This window comes from Balaenoptera acutorostrata, chromosome 2, assembly GCF_949987535.1.
Source record: "Balaenoptera acutorostrata chromosome 2, mBalAcu1.1, whole genome shotgun sequence".
Classification (NCBI taxonomy): Eukaryota; Metazoa; Chordata; class Mammalia; order Artiodactyla; family Balaenopteridae; genus Balaenoptera; species Balaenoptera acutorostrata.
Window position 1 is genome coordinate 104,426,460 of NC_080065.1, and position 21,939 is coordinate 104,448,398.

Sequence of the window (21,939 nt, forward strand, 5' to 3'; positions counted from 1 at the left end):
ATAATGTCTGGCTCTAGCTTTACTCTCTGCTCTTGATATTTTCCCTTGTGAGAGCCTATTCCCCTGAGGCAGAAAGCAGCCAAGACACCAGCATATTCCTCCCTTTGAGCGTCCTGCCCGTGGCTGGAGGAAAGGCAGCAGGTGTACGCACTCCTGTGTGGAGTTTCTCTCCTGCCCAAGCGGCAGTCATGACCCCACCTCAGTCCTGCCCTTGTTCCAGGGTTTTCTGCCTTTTCCGGTCCTACCAGCCCTCAAACCGCCAGCTCCTGCCCCTTCCCTGCCTCTTACTGGTGACCAGCTTTTACTGCACAGAGGAGGCCGAAGCCACTGGAGGGAAGCCCACAGCCCCTCTCCCGCCCCCTCCTCTGCGCTCTGCCTCAGTCCCCTCTCCCTCTGGTACCGGAGAGGGACCTCCGGCCCGGGTCCCCATCTCCTCTCTCAGTGCTTAACACACCAGCAACTCTCCCCTCTCCACTGCAACCTTCCACCGCCACACAAACATGGTCTTATTTCTTCTCTTTAAAAGACAACGACCCTCTCCTAGCCCACTTCCCTCCCAGCTGTTGGCCCATTTCTCCTCCCCTTTGCAGCCCCGTCCTCGAAAAGCTGCGTGTAATTCTGTGAGGGAACGAAACCGCCCGCCTCGGCCCGGCACGACGATGACCACTTGCCTGAGGCGTCTCACAACAGGAGGTCCCGACACGGAACACGGTGCTGCCGAGGAAAACTAACCAGCAGGACTCGGGAGGGGCCAGAAGACGGCGGAGACGACCAACCTCGCAAAGCCCTTCGCACTGGAATCCATCTTGGCTGAGAGATGCGCGCGCCACCCGGAAGGACCCTGAGGCCGACTACAGGCCAAGCGAGGTGATGGGCCGGAGGCAACCCGGAAACTAACCCCGTTACCGTGAAGCCCGAGACTGCGAGGCACGTGGCAGAGCAGTCCGCCTGGGTTCCCTAACCCTGCTGCTCTCCGCCCGGGCGCTCCTTCCCAATAAAGCCTCTTGCTGTGTCAGCAATTAAAAAAAAAAAAAAAAAAGTCACAAGACCTATATAAATTATTTAGAGTTAAGCATATATAAAAGTAAATATAACTAACAAACTGAGTATGACCAATTAAACTCTGCCCGACCCAAGGATTAAAAAAAGACTGTTCTTACTTTATGAGAATAGACCCTCTTCTTAAGTAGCAGATCAGAAAGTGAGAGTGAATCAAAGAAACACAGCATTTGAAAAGTCAGCTAGTCCAAGCCTCTTGATCACGCATACAGAAGCTGAAGCCCACATAGGTTGAGTTACTTGGTAAAGGGCCCAATGTCCTGACTCAAGGACTAGCATTTTTCACTAATTCATAAGACACAATCAAACTCAGTACCTTGGAAAGAGATGGGAAAAAATGAAGAAATCAATCATAGAGTTACTCATCTTTAAGTAGAGAAATAGCCATGACAAAATTACAGGTATTGAGGGAAAATTGAAGTGCAGAGTTTAAAATGTCAATAATCCACAGGGAAACGGGAGACTATTTAAAATATTAATATTAAATCTCTATCTAAAAGACATTAAAAGATCTCCAATCAAAATGTTAATTTTAGAATAGATATGGTATGATACAATTTATAAATCAAAAATACTTAGAAGAAACACAATCTGGTTAACAGGTAAAGTCACAAGGCAATTGCAGGAGAAAAAGAGTATCTTTCTCGAAATGTCCATCAATAGGGGAATAATTATATTATGATTTGTCACTAGAAGTAAATAAATAACATTGGCCTAAAAAATGGGATAGACCTACAGCAAAGATTTATACTAAATCTCTATATTAAAGACATCAAAATATCTCCAATCAAAATGTTAATTTTAGAATAGATATGGTATGATATAATTTATAAATAAAAAATCTCTGTAAAGCTATAAATCACATATAAAGCACCTACATATGTAAATTCATGGACCAAAAGTCTTGAAATCAGACAGCTAGTGATCAATAATCTCTACAAAAGGAAATAGTCTTGACAGTGGGGTTGGGGGGTTATGAAGGGAGAATTTTATTGTACTTTTATACATTGTACCCTTTAACATAATTGTTTTTTTAATTAATTTATTGATTTTTGGCTGCTTTGGGTCTTTGTTGCTGCTAGTGGGCATTCTCTAGTTGCAGTGAGCGGGGGCTACTCTTCACTGTGGTGCACGGGCTTCCCATTGCAGTGGCTTCTCTTGTTGCAGAGCACAAGCTCTAGGCACGCAGGCTTCAGTAGTTGTGGCACGGGGGCTCAGTAGTTTTGGCATGGGGGTTCTAGAGCGCAGGCTCAGTAGCTGTGGTGCACGGGCTTAGTTGCTCTGCGGCATGTGGGATCTTCCCAGACCAGGGCTCGAACCCATGTCCCCTGCATTTGCAGGCAGATTCGTAACCACTGTGCCACCAGGGAAGCCCAATAATTCAGTTTTTTTATAAAGAGAATATTCCTAATATTATTCCTAATTTTTAAAAATATATAGTTGGATAACACTATGAAAAATTAACTGATATAGTTTTTAGTATTTCTCTTTGCTCCCTGGATTTTTTTCCCCCATCCAGTCAGCTAGGCACTCTGAGTTCACTGCATTAGGAAGGTAAAGACTCAGCAGAAATGAGGGAGAAAAAAAGAAACTTCTCAGCTTTGGAATGTTAAAAATGGAGGCCACAGTAGAACAGGTGAGAATTCTGTGAACAAAATATAAATCTCATCTCAAATGTAAAAAGTATTCTCTGCACTAGGAGGCAGGAGAGGGAGGGAGGGAAGGACTGAAGGAGGGAGATCAGTGTGGCCAGGGACATGGAAACTGTGCTTGAGGACGACATGCCCAGGAAGAGAATCAGAATCTGGAGGAGATCCAGCCTGCACGTGATCATTGCCTCCAGCCAGCACCCCCATCTCAGACCTCGGGCAATTCACAGAGTGAGTGGGAGTAAGTCAGGAGGGCCATGCACATAGTCTGTGTGGCAAGGGTTGTGGCCATTCCCTATTTGTGAGAAGTCCCCAGCAGTTTTCAGGCCTCCTTCTGGGAAATGCTGGTGGACGTCCCTAGTGCTTATGTGAAAGCTTGTTCACGAACCCTGAAAGATACAGATGTAGATGACTGATAGATAGATGCATAGAGAGATAAATGTAATTAAATGAAACATCCAGGAAAGGTTTGGAAAATGCCCTTTATTGCCTATGATATTTAGACTGTCATATGATGTTAGACTGAGTGCTGGGCCCTTCATCCTCCTTCAGACCACTGGCACTCTGTCTGCTACTACTATCCCGAGGGTCCTTTCTTCTCCCTGGAAGGGATAAAACAAATGAGGCAGAACAGGAAGAGACAAGAAGCACTATAAGCTCTCCTGGTCGGGGTTACCCTCCAGCGTTGCCTTAAAGCTCAGAGCCACACACACCACAGTGAGCTTGGCTCCAGATCAACTACCGCACAACGAAGCTTCTGGAACATTTCCATATCTCGGGGGACCTCATTTCCACCTGACTCCCTTTCACATTTCCCTTTGTCCCAGAAGGCTAGGTACACTGGTCAGGGTGAGATCTCAGCTCAGGCCACAGGCTCTCAGACCTCAAACTTCTGGTCCTGCGGGGCCCCCTGTCCTCTCTTCAGACCACCCCTGGCTCTCTCTGCCGAGAAGGAGCTGCTGGCAGTACGTCCTCTTACAGCTGAGGTCCATCATGCAGACCCTGAGAAAACTCCTAGTCAAAACGCTCCACATTCTTGTTTAAGTCAACAGAGGTCAATTCCTTTGGAAGTGCTGGGTGTGTCCCAAGTTGATGCAACTGCAGAGCCCTTAGATAAACCAGCACATCTCTGCAGCCCCTTCCCTTACACTCCTCGGGGCCCTCGTGACATAGGCTCAGAAGACTGTGCCAGCCTCAAGCCTTACCTCTTCCAACAGAAGGCCACACCGTCTTCTAGGATCTTGTCCCATGAATCTCAGTTGCTGTGTGGAAATCAAAAGAGAGAAAAACACTTCTTAGCTAAAGAGAATTTCCTGTGGAAGCTGAAAAGCTCAGGATCAATTCCCACTTACAGTCATGACTTTATTATTACATGACTGGGCCAGAAGCACGGGAGCCGGTTATCTCCCCTTCAGTTCCCCCTGAGGTGCTAAAGCCCCCAACTCTCCCTTATGGAAGCATGAGTCTGGGGTGGAGAGATGGGACTGGCTCGGAGAAGGTACAGCTCCCTCCGCAGCCCCAGCCCCTGCTCACTTCCTCTCCTTCGGAGAATGTAACACGCAGCCTGGACATTGGCTCCACGGTCTCCTCGGGCTGAGGTCTTCCCCCGTGGGCTGCTCCTCCTCATTCTCCTTTGCTCCTTGCTTCTCCTCCTCCTCTCCTCCTCCTCCACCTCCTCCTCGGTGGTGCTCTCGGATTCCACATCGCCCATCATCTGGGCCATGGTGAGATGAAAGACATGGCAGCTGAAGCCCTCCTGGACGCCGTACCGCACGTGCTGCCGGAGGATCTCCAAGGTGGGGAACACCCGGCAGCAGGCCATGCACCTGAAGCCGGCCTCCATGGTCACCAGCCAGTCCGGTGTCTTGGCCCTGGGTCTCTCCTGGACTGCAGCTGACCCTGATGGGCTGTATGGCTCTGCCCTTTCCTCACACTCTTTCTCCGCCCCAGTGGGCTCACTGTCAGACAGGCGGTTTCTGGTGGACACAGCAGAGTGGGGAGAAGCTACCCGCACATCCTCAGGAAGGGTCACTTCTTCTATCCTCAGCCGCTTTTCTAGCAACCCCAAGGGTTTCTCTGTCTCCCAGGAGACAGCTACACCCTTGATCGTTTTCACCCGCATGTAGTATATTTTCATGCCTCTTTCCTCTTTGTTTGTATACAGAGAGGTCTTACTGAATGAAGGGGATGAGAAGGCGACACACTGTGGTGGGGGAGCGGTCTCCCCTTGTTCCTGAACCCGGGCTAGGGCTGCTCTAGGCCGGGGAGTGTCTCGATGTAATCTCCAGATTCCTGGGAAAGGAAATTAAAAACATAATAACATGCGCGGGCCATGCTGGAAGCTGAGGGAGCAGGTGTGGTAGATGAGAGAGGGACATTTGTATGACGTAGCTGTGTCATGAGCTTGGTGTCTGTTGGCCGTAGGATGGAGTGGTGTATCTGGTGTCATCTGTGGGCTTTTCATCTGCGTGTGGGGGGATACTGGAGCGGTGGCTATATACAGGGGTGTGGAGTATGGTGGTGAGGGCTGTGGTATGTGAGGGATGTGGGAGGATGCGTGTACTACGAGGAGTGTGAGTTTGGGAATATCGGTGGTGCATTACTTGTGGAATGGGGGTGTAGGAGAGGAGCACTGTGGATCACGTGCTTGGGGTTTACGTGTGCACTGAGAATGGCTGTGCCTGGAGAGCGGATGTATGTGTGAGCTGGGTGGACCTCAGCTGGATGGTCCTGCTCTCAGGCTGGAGGTCTATGATGAAGAACTCTGTCCTTCTCAGGAAGCAAAGGCAAAGGCAAACCCTACATTTTCCTCTGAAGATGCTTAATCTGGTCCCTCTGCCCTCCACCTCAAGCCCAGACCTTTCCGGCCCCTGCTCCTTAACTTCCCCACCATGGTGGTACCAGGATTCACACGCCCCCAGACTCAGCTGAGATCCACGCCCTCGTACAGCTCAGCCATCCTGCTCAGGCTCCTCCACAGAGCCCTCAGCGCCTCTGATGACCCTGGGTTTCCTCTCAGCCTCCCTGGGATCTGTGTGCCTCCTGCCTCCCAGCCAAGCAGCCCCTCACCTGAGGAGCCCCGCGCCCTTACCACCACGGATGAGCTTGCGTGGAGAAGAAGCACAGAAGTATTCAGAGGCAGAGGGGACCTCCCCTGCCCCTGGGCTGCAGCCTTGGGCCACCACAGGAGATCCAAGCTGAGGGGGATCCTCTTGTGACTTCGAGATTCCTGAGGGAGGAATGAAAGGCTCAGGGTGGGTTCCTCAATCCTCTGGCCACAAATATTTACTGACGGTCTGACATGTGTCAGGTGCAGTGAATACACACAGTTGAGAGTGTGGTTCCCAGTGGATACTCCAGTATTTAATTAAAATCAATACTTATTCTGTCAGTGTCTTGTGGGTAATGTGGGCCTAGGTGGTGACTGTGAGTATGTGTGAAGAGTGAGTGATGTCTATCACTTAAGTCTGTGGTAAGTGTGGGGTTGGCGTGGGGAGCACAGTGCAGATGTGTGTATCTGTATCTGTGGCCTCTGTGTGCATGATTTCTGTTCACAAGTCAGGAATTCTGGGACATGTAACTTTTCCTCATCACACGGTGTGGCTTGTATTTATGGTGTGTGTTCATTCATTCATTCACCAAGGTTCAGTAAGCAGCTACTCCTATGTATCCGGCACTCTTCCATTGTTCTAGTCTCTGGTAAGGCTGCACATTCTAGTAGAGGAAGACAAACACTAAACAACAATACAATCAATATATAACACATCAGCTGGCGGTAAGTATATAAGGGTTGCCAGACTTAGCAAACAAAAATACAGGGCACCCGGTTAAATTTCAATTTCAGATAAACCCAGAATAATTTTGTAGTGTAAGTATTCCCATGCAGTATTTGGTCTTACTTATTTTTTGTGTAAGTATGGCCCATACAATATTTGGGACATACTCATACTGAAAAATTACTTGTTGTTTATCTGGAATTCAAATTTAACTGGACAGCCCATATTTTATCTGGCAACCCTGACATGGGTTAGTGAGACTGTGCTTTACTGTGGTTTGTACAAAGCGGGTCTGGCATCACTAAAGAATGTGTTAGAAGTGTGGTGTGTATGACATGTGACTGGTTCTTACAGAGGTATTTAGAGATAGCTGAAGTTAGCTGTGTTTGCGAGAGTTGAGGAGATACATATATATATATAGTGTGTGTCATATATATATAGTGTGTGTGTCTATATACATATCTCATCTCCAGCGTTTGGTGTTGGAGGAGAGGATTGTGACACAGGTGGGTTGTATGAGAACGTAGTTCAGGAGTGATGCGTGTATATACCTACATGTGCTGTGTGTGGTTTAATAAGGAAGTTATATGTGGGGTGTGCGATATATTTGCTGTATCAGAGTGTACATGGGTGTATGAGTTACTGCCTCATAAAACACCCCTAACAAGAATTCTGTACACACTCTTACATACACCGAGTGTCACCCAGGTCCAGGCAGGGTGACAAGAACTTTACCATGCAGACTTTATATCTGATGAGCACTCTACCCCCATTCATCCCGCTCTTCTCTCCACTACCACACACACACACACACACACACACACTCACACACACACACACACTGGAACATAGAGAAAAATATTCTGAATGGTGAGACAGGGGCAGTCATTGCCTTCCCAAGCCTGTCCCAGCCACTGCCTGAAAATCTGCCTGCTGTCTAGACCTCCACTCCCAGGGCCCATCCTAGTCTCCAGGACCCTAGGCCTGGTAGGAGCTACTGGGCTCTAATCTGGGGCAGAGGCCTCCAGCTGGAACTCTGGGGTAGGCTCCACTCTGCCCCATTTCCTCACGTGACCACCCCTCTCCCAGGGCAAGCTACTCGCCTACGTTTAAGGCACGCAGGCACCAGGTGGCCCGTGGCTCTCAGAGCTCCCCGCAGGACCCTGAGGACATCTCTCACCCCCGCCCATGCGGGCTCAGTCTCTGGAAAGCCCTTCCCTTCCCTTGATCTCCTTTGGGAAATTCTTCCTGTCCAAGGAATAAAACCTCCTTGCTTTCAATGACACCATCCCTAGACAAACAATCTCCTTTCGAACTGCATTCCACTTCTCAAGATACTTTTCAACAAGGCCTTCAACTCATGGGGCTTCTCTTTCCACTTTGGCAAAAGGGGCCAAGCAGCTCATGGGTCTCTCTCAGCATCCTTGCATCCTTCACACCCCCCACCTCATGACCCCAGGGGAAGATCAAAGAGAATAAGAGAGAACTCGGGGACTGAGAAAAGCTGCACCTCTAGGTCTGTGCAAGCAGGATGCAGCCTGCTGTGAGTCCGACAAAGCTCCAGGCCCGGCAGCCCCAGGAGAGGGTCCTCAGACCAGCGGAGCTGACCTCCCATCTCCCAGGGGCACCTGGCCGTTCTGTGCCGTCTCACACCACAGGGACCCTCCGTGTGGATACGGCAGCATCAGTGAGACAAGGTCTCTCGCACCCTGCTTCACAGGTGACACGTTCTCAGTGCCCCCCTTCCTAGAGAAGGCTCAGTTTGGAAGAAACCCATGTGCCCCAGACAAGTTGCCCCCCACATACCTCCTCCCTTCTCGGCAGTTTCCTGGGACTCTTCACTTTCCAGATGTTTCCTCTTTTGTCGCCGTCTCATCGTACCAACTGGAAGATTCCCTTAGAAGATGCCTCACGTCCAACTCCTCCTCTTCCCTACAGGTTGGCCCTTCTTGGCTTTTGGGAAATCCGTTGAAATGATTCAATACAAATAAAAATAGTCAAGTCTCCTAAATGGCTGAACAACTTGGACCACTTAGTGAACAAGCAGTACTGCTTAGTGCTCACCAGGGCTGTTAAGTTTCAAAGGTTGCCAGGCCTACAGCAGAATTCTCTAACCTCAGTGATGACATCAGAGCATTCTGTGGACCTAGGTTCAACAGTCTCTGCAACAGCACAGACCCCATTTTCAAGAACAGCTCCTTTTTCCCAGCAGAACCTTTCCCATGAATTCAACTCTCATATCTTTCAAATGTGGCAGGATACTTTGAGATGTTAATCTGTTCCTGTTCATTTTTTTCCTTTTCTTCCTTTATTTCACCCTTTCCCTTTTGCATTCAAGTGGGTAGCAGACCCTATGTTCACTGGCCAGTGGAAGAGCCCAACAGGACATAGCAGAAATAGCATGCTGATCATCTTGGCTTTTATTTCTAAAATCGCAAACTCCATGGAAAAGAGAGGATACTTGAGCAGAAACATAACAGAAGCAGGTTTTTGAAATTAGGTACTGTCTTGTTTCCCTACTGGAGTGTTGAAATGTGCTAATTAAGTCAGAGAGAGATGTCTGTAAATCCCGGAGGAGAAAAGGCCTCTCAAGTGTGGCTGGAGGGGTAAATGGAGCAAAAATTCCAAAAGGAGATGGCTATAGTGTGCATACAAGCAGAATCATGGCAACCTGCCCCACGCATGGCACAGGAGACACCAAACCTAAAGGAGGCACGGCCCCCGAGCTGATGGGCATCTACACTTACAACTGTGGGCTCCAGTCCACAATGATCATCCTTCCACCCACTCCCTCAAAACCTTGGCCCTTATGACTTCCAAATAGGGATGGCGGAAATCCAAACAGGACACCAGCAGGATCAAGGCTTCAAATACAAATTACATGGAGTTATAAAAAAATTTTCGTACTATTTCTTGCACACCTCTGCTTGTGGGCTGTAATTTATACCAGTTATAAGTGGCAATGCATCTGGATCCTCCTGATTCCACTCTAGAATTAGAGACACCTCATTTTGAGGTAGTGGCCAGGATGATCCAGTGGGAAGATTGGTGCACGGGATGAGGTAGCCTCCCAGAAGTCACTGCTTTCATTAGAAATACCACATGGACTGAGGCGGGTCCCAATTTGAAAAGGCACTGCAGAATGACTTAAAGTTTCAGGCACCGAGAGAGTGAAGAGAGGACAACTTCAGCCTTGTGAGGGTTTGCTGATGAGATTCAATCTTCCTGCTTCTTGGAAAATCTCTAGAAAAGAAGGGACAAGGAGGATTTTTTTTCTTAATTTTTTTGTGGTAGAAATTTTCAAACATACACAAAGTAAAGAGAATGATATAAAAGGAATGCAGCACCATTTACCCATCACCCAGTTTCAACAATTATCAAAAGTCTGCCATTCTTCTTCTGCTACACACACACACACACACAAACACACTCACTCACTTGCACACTTTCATTTCTTTGTGTATTTATTTTGGTTTAGGAGTTTGGGGAGGGTGGGGGAAGTGCTGTTTTTTATTGTAAATCTCAGACATTATGTCATTTCTCCTTACATGCCACAGTATTTACCTCCAACAGATAAAAACTTGTTTCTAACATAACATCATTCTCTCGCCCAACAAATTTAATCATCATTTCTTTTACCACAATAACTAAGCCATACTCAATTGCCTCCAAAGGTGTTTAAATGTCTTTTTTATACATGATCTATTGAAATCAAGATCTAAAGAAGGTCCACGCCTTGCAATATGTCCATGTGTCTTTTAGTCTACAACAGTTCTCCCTCCCTTTGATTTGGCACCGATTTATTGAAGAAACTAAGTAATTTATCCTGTAGAATTTTCCACAGGAGTCTGTTGATTGTATTCCTGTGATGTCATTTAAGATGTTCCCTATTACCTCGATTTCCTTATAAACAGGTAGTTATAGCTAGAGAATTAATTAGATTTAGATTCGATTTCATGTTACTACAAGATTATTTTATAAGTGATGCTGTGTACCTTCCTATTGCTTTGCAACAGTAAGTACAAAAAGTTGTCCGGTTTTTAATGAAGTTAAGATTGATCAGTGAGCTCAGGTACTGTCAGCTTGGTCCCTCCATCCATAATGATGAGGAACCACAATGCTCCTCACCAACCATTCAACAAAGAGTATTAACAACCGGTGATAATCACCACTTCCTTAGGAGCTGAACTTTCATTAGAAGTTCTAATGCCGTCATTCCAAGGAGGATGATTCTTAAGGCATCTTTCTTAGACCCTGAATTTCTGAAAGAAATGAACCTCTCCTCAGAAAAGGAAAGATGATTCCAAACGTACCAGCTCAGGTTCTCCAACCTAGAGCCAATGGGTTCATCACAGCAAGCCCCAGCTAGGTTGGGACATACTTTTGTCATTCCTTCATTTCTCTGTCCATTCTTCATTATAGAAACCGTTATTTAGCCCCTACTATGTGCCAGGCTCTCTAGATTCTGTACTTGAACATTTAAGAACAAAAAAGATGCAAAGAGTTTCTCTCAAGGAGCTTAATTCTAGAGGAGAAGATAGACCATTTTTTTTAAATAAGTAGGTTAGATATTTGCAAGTACCATGATGAAAAAGAAAACAAGCAACTGGATATGGGACTATAGGAAATAGGGCAATTTCTATGCTGAATGGGAGATCATGGAAGGCTTCACTAAAAGGGCCTCATCTCAGTAGTACCTGAGGGCAATAAGGGAGCTTAGAGCCAAGGTTACATTTTTTAGGCAAAAAGAGACTGGAGTCTGGGTCAGGGGTTGCCTGGCCTGTTTGAATACCAGGAAGAAAGCCAGTGTGGCTGAGGGAGGGAGAGAGTGGTAAGAGGGGAAGTCAGAGGGATAATGAGGAACCAAATTATATAGGGTTTTAGAGGCTACTGCTCAAACTTTGGCTTTTACTCTGAGTGACATGGGAAGCTTGGAGAGTTTTAAATGAGAAATTACATGTTAAAAGATCACTCTAATTGCTTTGTTAAGAACAGACTTTTGGGAGGCAAGGTCAGAATCAGAGAGAACAGTGGGCCTATTGCAATAAACCAGGAAAGAGATGAACCATAAAAGGAAAAATAGGTAAACTAGACATTATCAAAACTAAAATCATTTGCTACGTGAAAGATTCTTTTAAGAGTATAAGAAGTCAAGCTAGAGACTGGGAGAAAATAGTTACAAACTACATAGCCAACAAAGAAGTAAGTCTATAACATATAAAGAACAGACATATGGACACCAAGGGGGGAAAACTGCGGTGGGGTGGGAATGGTGGTGTGCTGAATTGGGCGATTGGGATTGACATGTATACACTGATGTGTATAAAACTGATGCCTAATAAGAACCTGCAGTATAAAAAAACAAACAAAACAACTAATACTAAACTTTCATTGGGTTATTTGTATGGAAATATGTTAATATAAATGTTTCAGACATTACATGAAATTTCTAAAAATCTTATATTTGTATTTGTATGGAAATATGTATGGAAATATGTTAATATAAATGTTTCAGACATTACATGAAATTTCTAAAAATCTTATATTTGTATTTGTATGGAAATATGTATGGAAATATGTTAATATAAATGTTTCAGACATTACAGGAAACTTCTAAAAATCTTATATGTTCTGGTATAATGTTATAAGTAATAATCCTAGTTATTACTTTAAAATGTATATCTCAGAAATAACTAATTTTCTTGTCAACTGCATTATTATGAACTTTCATCAAATCTTTAACCATGGTCCTTTTGAAGTCTTTTGTCATTTACAGACAGTTCTGGGTGTACTCTGATGATTTTGCAAATATGTTCCTATAAAAGGGTTTCATCTTCAAGAAATTCATGGAAAAGACTCTGACAACTACAGGTTTCTGGTAACTGACTGTACTGCTGAACTGAATGAATAAGCATTTTCAGAACTCTAATGAAAAACTGATGAACTCATAAAAGTGCTAAGAAAAGATCAAGATAAAAAAGAAATTAATTACATGGGACTGAGTGAACTGATGAGGATGAGTATAATTTTTGTGACTATCTGTCTGAATTAAAAAAAAAAATCCCACAAGGACTCAGAGGCAAAGAATATACAAATCAATTTTCACTGCAAAGTAAAGGAGCTGTTACAGTGGAGGATTACTGGACTGAATGTCAATATTATGACATAGTATGAGTGTGTTTCATGTTTGGTAATTGCAATCATTGTTGCTTTTGTTGTGGTCATCCATGTACAATGCTTGGTGTCAGTCTATTTATCTCTTGTAAAAATAAAATACAGTGTGTGTGTGTGGAAAAAAAAAAAGAAACTAAAAATGCAACTACCATATGACCCAGCAATCCCACTACTGGGCATATACCCTGAGAAAACCATAATTCAGAAAGACAAATGTAGCACAATGTTTATTGCAGCACTGTTTACAATAGCCAGGACATGGAAGCAACCTAAGTGCCCTTCGACAGATGAATGGATAAAGAAGATGTGGCACATATATATAATGGAATATTACTCAGCCATAAAAAGAAACGAAATTGAGTTATTTTTACTGAGGTGGATGGACCTAGAGTCTGTCATACAGAGTGAAGTAAGTCAGAAAGAGAAAAACAAATACCGTATGCTAACACATTTATATGGAATCTAAAAAGAAAAAAAAATTGGTTCTGAAGAATCTAGCGGCAGGAGAGGAATAAAGATGCAGATGTAGAGAATGGACTTGAGGACATGGGGAGGGGGAAGGGTAGGCTGGGACGAAGTTAGAGAGTGGCATGGACATATATACACTACCAAATATAAAATAGATAGCTAGTGGGAAGCAGCCACATAGCACAGGGAGATCAGCTCGGTGCTTTGTGACCACCTAGAAGGCTGGGATAGGGAGGGTGGGAGGGAGACACAAGAGGGAGGGGATATGGGGATATATGTATACGTATAGCTGATTCACTTTGTTATACAGCAGCAACTAACACAACAATCAAAAGCAATTATACTCCAATAAAGATGTTAAAAAAAAAAAAAAAAAAGAAATCATGATACAGTAAAAAAAACAAAAAAAAAAGTTAGGGCCTAGGAAGGAAGCCTTGAGCCAGGCAGGCCTGGGTGTCTATCCCAGCTCCACCACTTTCTACGTGACCACGAGCAAGTTATTTAGGAGACCTGAACCTAGACTTTCCTAAATTAAATGTAGACCTGTTACGCACAGTAGAAATAATGGGATAGCCTGCTTATAGGTACTCGACAACTTTAAGCTGTTATTATTGTTGGTGGTGGTATTTAAACTGCTCGACACAAACCATCAATGTAGTACAAATGATCAGGCCAAAAAGTGTCACCCTGGTCAATTGTATTAACAAAAATAATCTGTAAAAAACTTATAAAAGGCTGATTGCATGTCCTTTTAGTATTTTACTGGAGCACTGCTAACAGCCTCACCCCAAAATTACTTAACTCTATAGGGAGATATACTCTGTCTTGTTACTTACTATTAATTAAGCCCAGACTCTGTGACATAAGATGTCAATTTGTGTCACATTTTCATTTTATATCTGTCTGAGAGTCATGCCTTTAATTTTCTGAAGATTATATTCTGACAACAACTTGAATGATGGGTTGAGCCAAAAAGATATGGTTGGTTGGGTTTTCAGAAATGCTATGTAGACAGGCACCAATTTAGCTGAGAATAAAAAACAGAAAATAGCTTCTTTTCGGCCAGAACCTCCATCTTCCAGTAATTCGCCAAAATGACCAACACAAAGAGAAAGAGGAGGGGCACCCGCTACATGTTCTCTAGGCCTTTTAGAAAACATGGAGCTGCTCCTTTGGCCACATACATGCAAATCTACAAGAAAGGTGATATTGTAGATATCAAGGGAATGGGCACTGTTCAAAAAGGAATGCCCCACAAATGTTGCCATGGCGAAACTGGGAGAGTCTACAATGTTACCCAGCATGCTGTTGGCATCATTGTGAACATACAAGCTAAGGGCAAGATTCTTGCCAAGAGAATTAATGTGCGTATCGAGCATGTTACGCACTCTAAGAGCTGAGATAGCTTCCTGAAACGAGTGAAGGAAAATGATCAGAAAAAGAAGGAAGCCAAAGAGAAAGGTACTTGGGTTCAGCTGAAGCGCCAGCCTGCTCCCCCAGGGAAGCACACTTCGTGAGAACCAATGGAGAGAAGCCTGAACTGCTGGAGCCCATTCCCTATGAATTCATGGCATGATGGGGGTAAAGAAAATAAAAGACCTGGACTGTAAAAAAAAAAAAAAAAAAAACAGAAAATAAAAAACAAGGTACGCAGGCATCTTATTTTCAATTAAAAGTTACCACTGATTTTTTAAAAAAAACTTTCTAAGTTTTATCTCATATCCATAATATTAACCAAAAGAATGCTAGGATGGAACATAATTATAGGATACAGTGAAGAGGGTAACGAAACAATGTACCTCTAACTACATTATCCATACCTTGGTTTGGAAATGGATTCTATTTCCTTCCTTCCACATCTCAGTTTGTAGAGTTTGTCCTGGATATACTGGTTTTGCAAAACGAACCTTTAAAAAAAATGTGTTTTAGGGTTAAGAATGTTTTAATATGAAACTTTTCCACTTTGCAGGGGGGTGGTATTTGGGGGGAAGGTTGGAGAGCATAAAAGGAAGAAACAGAGACTGGACTATACTTAAATTCATAAAAATAGTAGTATGATAAAATTAGTAGAGATATAGTTAGTAAAAGTTAATTCTTTGTCTTTCAAAATATAGAATCAATAAATAGTTTAATCTTGACAAATCAAAACACAGAAGAATAATCATATTAAGTAGAGTTATATAGGTAACCACCAAAACAACTTAAGAGAAGCAGTTAAAAGTAGCACTAGGGGCTTCCCTGGTGGCGCAGTGGTTGAGAGTCTGCCTGCCAATGCAGGGGACACGGGTTCGAACCCTGGTCTGGGAGGATCCCACATGCCGTGGAGCAACTGGGCCCGTAAGCCACAACTGCTGAGCCTGTGCGTCTGGAGCCTGTGCTCCGCAGCGGGAGAGGCCGCGACAGTGAGAGGCCCGCGCACCGCGATGAAGAGTGGCCCCCACTTGCCGTAACTGGAGAAAGCCCTCGCACAGAAACGAAAACCCAACACAGCCATAAATAAATTAATTAATTTAATTAATTAATTAAAAAAAAAGCACTCATTAAGTCTGAGGAATAAGACCTGGGGTTGTTGTATAGGACAGAATAATTACATTTTTTATTTCCTAATTTTCTATACTATTTTATTTGCTCTGTGTATATATTATTCGCTGGTTTTAAAAATAATTATAATAATAACTATAAAATAGTTATAATAATGAGAATAATCAGTGTTATCAAAGGCAAGACATCAGAAAATAAATTTCCACTGCTGCAAGGAGCACAAACTGATAAAAGCTTTTGGAGCTATTTGACACTGCCTTAAAGTTTTGTTTTGTTTTGTTTTAAGTGTATGTCTTTCGATTTATGCAAAACTGTGCAGAGTCAGTTTTCTTTGCAATTTATAATGGATGAAAACTTGAAGCTAACTTAAAAGTGCAAAACTAGGGCTTCCCTGGTGGTGCAGTGGTTAAGAATCCGCCTGCCAATGCAGGGGACACGGGTTCGAGCCCTGGTCCAGGAAGATCCCACATGCTGCGGAGCAACTAAGCCCGTGTGCCACAACTACTGAGCCTGTGCTCTAGAGCCCACGAGCCACAACTACTGAGCCCGCGTGCTATAACTACTGAAGCCCGCACACCTAGAGCCTGTGCTCCGCAGCAAGAGAAGCCACCGCAATGAGAAGCCCGCACACCACAATGAAGAGTAGCCCCCACTCGCCACAACTAGAGAAAGCCTGCGCGCAGCAAGGAAGACTCAATACAGCCAAAAAATAAAGAAATTTACAGTGACCACAAAAAAAAAAGTGCAAAACTAAAATCAATATGCAACCAACATACTGATATAGGTGCATGTTTATTAGAGTTCAAATGCAGCCACTTAACATTTTCAATTAAATTAAGGCAAATTATAAAACTGTAAAACATGAATAAATAAATTTTTAAAGGTAAATCTTGAGTTTGTTAAGGCATATATGCTGATATATGTATGCTCCTAATTAATTTACAAAACAATCAAATCAATCTGTTAAAAGTATAACTGTATATAATATCCTTCATGATGCATGTGTAATAGAGGCATTTATAGCTACAAAAAGAGAACTTGCGGATTGCCAAGTCAATGAAATAATAAAAATAATAACTTCGGATAGTACCTATTTTTAAATGAAGTCACTAAGACTCCTCTAAAACTAAAAAGGAACAAGTAGTTAAATTATTAATAATTTACACATACCTTAATTGCTTTGAATCTTGACACATCATTATCTGCAAACTGCTGTAAAACATGCCTGGCAGAAAATCCAAATGTACATAATCCATGTAATATGGGCTTGTCAAAACCTAAAAATGAGAGAGAGAATTTAGTTAGATAAAGGCACATTTCATGTTTAAAAACCAAGAACAGTTCATTCAGGACTTCAAAAATACATTTTTAAACTGCATTAGCCTGACTCATACCACCTAATTTAACACATTATTGACCAGGGGGATTTTTGCAGAAACTAACGCCTATGGCGTTAATACATCTCCAGTCAATAATGTGTTAAGAAACATGGAAAATATTTTATAAATAATACTTCCTGGGAAAAAAATTATGAAATAAACAAAAAAAGAAAAAAAAAAGGAAGGAATGTCAGAGATCTGGGGACACAAATAATTATTTTGTTTCGCTTTGGTTGTAACCACGAAATCATCCACAGTGATTTCAATATCCATGTATGTAGATGATCCTTCTTCAACCTTTCAGTTCTTTGCTCTCCCCTCCAATGGCCTTGACCTTCATGATAACTCAGACACCCATCCCCATGGTCCCATCCTAGACCTTGCACTAGCAGGAGCTACCTTCCACCATAATCTGAATTTCACGTACACCATTTTCTGAACACTACTTCCCACCTTTCCATGTCTTTTGCATAAACATATTAGGAGAGGGCTATTTTTAAAATGTTACTCAAACTTCCAGTCATAAGTAGCGACGGCTTTAAGTATTATTTAGATAACTGAGCTAATATTTTCATTGGCTCACATTATTAGCAACTCACCTGCTAAGTTAGCAAAGTCAGGATCAATGTGTAAGGGATTCCAGTCTCCACTGAGGCGGTACAAAGCAGCCTGTGGAGAAAGAATTATAAAAGAAACTAGCACCCAGTGCCTTCTTAGAATACATTAAAATAAAAACAGGAAATATGGCTGATTATTGCATAAGAAATGCATTATAATGTACCTCATAGTAGCTTTGATTAAAAAATAACTATTTCTAACAAAAAAAGATTAAGTGTAAATCAAATGCTTTTTGTAACACCTGCCACTGAGATCATAAGGCGTGAGGACTGTCAAATAATAGGAAGGGGAACCAAGAACTACATCTGGGAACAACACTGGTTACCACTGCCTAAGGAGAAATTCACAAAAAGGAATCCATCAATCTACTCTCGTTAAAACACAATGAAGGGCTTCCCTAGTGGCGCACTGGTTAAGAATCCGCCTGCCAATGCAGGGGACACGGGTTTGATCCTTGGTCCGGGAAGATCTCACATGCCGTGGAGCAACTAAGCCCGTGCGCCACAGCTACTGAGCTTGAGCTCTAGAGCCCGCGAGCCACAACTACTGAAGCCCAAGCACCCCAACTACTGAAGCCCACATGCCCTAGAGCCCACGCTCCTCAACAAAGGGAAGCCACCACAATGAGAAGTCTGTGCACCACAACGAACAGTAGCCCCCGCTCGCCGCAACTAGAGAAAGCCCGCGCACAGCAACAAAGACCCAATGCAGCCAAAAATTGTTAATTAATTAATTAATTTTTTAACAATAAAATAAAATAAACAAACATTTTTTTAAAAAACACAATGAAGATAAGGTGTAAATGTTTATAGCCTCTTCTAACCAAGCAAAATTTATGCCAACTTTCTTAATGGGGTGTTTTAAATTGAAGCCTGTAACCCAATACTAGACATATAAACATCACACACTTCTCACAAACTTTCATTCTACTGGGTATACTAAATCCTGAGATCAGCTCATCCTGCAAAAAAACAGACTAATAACTTGCCATTAAGATTATATTCCTGCTTACTCCAGATCTTCACATCACTTCTGTACTTAGATAAGGCACAATTAGCAGAAAGATATAGATAACAATAGGAAAAAAGTCACCATACTTCCCAGCATTTAAATTGTGCCGTTGGTCAAATGAGAGAGTACTTTTCAGTACTGAAGGGAAGAAATTCACAAAAGAGCTAACAGTAAGTATTTAATGTATCTGTGTATTAACTTTGGGTCTGCCTCTAGACTTCTCTCTTATCAATTGCTAGGTTAAGCTTTCCAAGACTATTAAGATGTTGTGTAGAGACTAGCCAAGTCAGCATACCTGACTTTCTTAATGAGTTTTTGTTGTTTTTAATTATTGATTATTCTTTTTTAACACATTTTATTTACAGAAAATAACATCTCCTGTAATTCATAGGAAAATGTTGTTTACTTTTTAATGTTTTGTACAATTTTAATAAGCTCTTTCTCTTTCCCATCACTCTATATGATAGTTTTCTAAATTATTCACTTTTTTAATGACTCAGTATTTTTTCCCTTTATATGGCTTCTAAAAATAATTAAATCAAATCAACAATTATCATATAGATGTGACTTAAGATTCTGTATAAGATGGCAGAAGATTAAATGATAAATTTTAGAAAGCACTTTAAAAAAAATAAAACACTAGGCAAATATACATCATCATGTTGCATACAAATGGTAAAAGAATGACGAATTTCAGGGCCCAAAGCGGAAGGTGTCAAACACATAATAGATCATGGGCTTTGGCACCAGACAGACCTAGGTTCAAATCCAGCTCTGCCATTAGTGGGCAATTTTCTTTATCACCCTAGCCTCAACCTTCTCATTTAAAAAACTGAGAGGCTAATCAAACTCTTACAGAGCATTATCCTTGATAAATATTCATACCTCAATAAATGTGAACTATTATGATTATTTAAAAGATTTCAGCAACAGTATAAGACGATCAAGTTTTTAAGATTAGTGTCAGTGTTCTTACCCCACAGATATCATTCCTATAAATGAAAAGAAACAACTTTTCTAAAGAAATCATATTAAAGGAATATGAAAATTTTCATATTATTTCAATGACAGCATTGCTTCCAACAGAAGGCAGAATTAGCAAAGACATAAAAGATCTATGATGAGAAATGACTAAAGTCAACTGACTGGATGTTTGACTAAATTCAATCATAATGCAAAATAACCATTCTCCAAACAATAAAGAACACTATCAAGGTTTATTTTCTGAATATCCTGAAGGACTTTCGTATTTCAGAAAAAAAGCAAAAAGCTTCGTGTTTTGGTGTTTCATTTCTGCCTAGATGTAAAAATCACTAAAATTCACACATACAAACTAAGAAAAATAGATCTATATTGTCTTACTTGAGTATTAAATGTAAGTGGGAGGATCTTCCATATATGAGTAAATTAGTTCCTAGTTTTATTTATTTAAAGTGTACCATTAGGGACTTCCCTAGTCATCCAGTGGTTAAGAATCCACCTTCCAGTGCAGGGGACATGGGTTTGATCCCTGGTCAGGGAACTAATACCCCACATGCCAAGGGGCAACTAGGCCCTTGCGCCACAACTACTGAGCGCACACCCTCTAGAGCCCGCGCACCACAACTAGAGAGCCCACGTGCCGTAACTACTGATCCCACACACCCTGGAGCCTGCGCACCAGAACTAGAGGGCCCACGTGTCTCAGTGAAAGAGTCCGCATGCCGCAACGAAGACCCTGTGTGCCACAACTAAGACCCAATGCAGCCAAATAAATAAGTAAATTTTTTTTTTAAAGTGTACATTAAGTTAAACCAAATGCTAAATAAAAAAGGTCAGGAATTAGTTCTTCCCAAATCCTCACATCCCCTAAAAAAGCAAACAGATCGACAAGAAAAACAAGTAAAACTACACAGATCCCAGGCCTACAGTGTAATTAGAAGAGAAAAACCACACACTTCAAATTCCTATAAGTAGAAAAAAAAACACCTATATCCAGCAGCACTGTCTTGTGAGCACCCTCTCAAAACTGCTAGAGAGAGTGGTAGGGGTGGGGAGGGGGAGTATAGCAGAAGCTCATGGAAGAGAAAAAAGGAAACAAAGAAAAATCACTTCGAGACACAGACAGTCTACCTCGAGGACAAAAATACTGAGAAGAATCCTGGAAGATTAGAATACTGACTACTGAGAAAAGAATTAAAAGTGCACGGGCCTCCAAACGGCAGTCCTAGAAAGGCAATACTTCTGAGGAAGAAGAGGATAAAACAAAGATGTCTCCTTCGAAGACGAATGGTGAAGAAAGAGAAGCAAGAGGGGAAATTTATGATCCTGCAGGATAAAGAGAACTACAAAAAATTTAATAAAACACTTCCCCACTATGCCTTACTCCAAAAAGCCATCCATTAAAGAAAAGGCACTTTGCTATACTGACAGATGACAATCTTGAATTTCTTTAAGAACCTTGTAAACTGTCCCAAACTACTAACTTTACCTACAAAATGCATATAGGTAAGTAATCTTCACCTGTACAAAGCTACAATAAGACTAAAAAAGAAAATAAGAACCAAAACATTATAATAAATACAATTTTCCCAAACAAAACAACTAGCAAACAGAAGAAAACGATAACACAATACTCAAGCATTTGGGGATAGGAAATAAACATCTGGAATCTGAAATTCAAAAACCAAAAATATAAATGGACAACAAACATGAAGAAATGAAGTAAGAGATGATTAAACTTGGGAAAGAAATAAAAGAAAAATCAAAGTCATACCAGAAATTGAAGACTAAATTATAATGTTCCCAAAGGAGAACATATTCAAACAAACTTTTAATAAGGGGCATAGAAGAAAAAGAAGAAAAAAACCAAGAGAATGGAAATGAGATTAATAAAGAACTACAAAAGGACAGAAAATGGTTGGAAGAAAGATAGAAAAAGATCCAATGTACATAAAGAGTACCTGAAGAAATAAAAATAAAACAATGAATAAGAACTAATATTTAAAATTATAACCCTAGAAAACTTTTTGAAAATAGAAGATCTGAACACACATATTAAAAAGGCCCACCAGGTACATGGGAAAACTGACCTGGAATGAGCAACACTGAGACTTATCCTAGTAAAACTATTAGATTTTTAAAGATGAAGGAAAAAAAAATCCTAAAGCCCTTGAGGATAAAGACCAAGTAACTTAAAGGAAGATAATGACTGGCATCAGACTTCTAAACAGCAATATAGAAAGCCAGGCAACAATGGAACACCATTTTAAGAAACTCAAGATT

At 42.0% G+C, this 21,939-nt stretch overlaps 1 protein-coding gene and 2 pseudogenes across 1 annotated transcript in view; 1 reads left to right on the forward strand and 2 right to left on the reverse strand.

The window, feature by feature from the left end:
* Positions 1-3,856: 3,856 nt before the first annotated feature.
* Positions 3,857-9,172, reverse strand: LOC130707062 (protein FAM170A-like; annotated as a pseudogene).
* Positions 9,173-14,192: 5,020 nt separating this feature from the next.
* LOC130707055 (60S ribosomal protein L21-like) lies at positions 14,193-14,702 on the forward strand (annotated as a pseudogene).
* Positions 14,703-14,931: 229 nt separating this feature from the next.
* Positions 14,932-21,939, reverse strand: part of LOC130707153 (peroxisomal multifunctional enzyme type 2-like) — a 67,795-nt gene continuing 60,787 nt past the window's right edge. Inside the window, exons 17-19 of the mRNA XM_057540377.1 lie at positions 17,646-17,715; positions 16,838-16,944; positions 14,932-15,033 (exon numbers count right to left, since the gene is read on the reverse strand). Of these exons, the coding sequence (XP_057396360.1) occupies positions 14,932-15,033; positions 16,838-16,944; positions 17,646-17,715 (279 nt within the window). The remainder of the gene's footprint in view (positions 15,034-16,837; positions 16,945-17,645; positions 17,716-21,939) is intronic.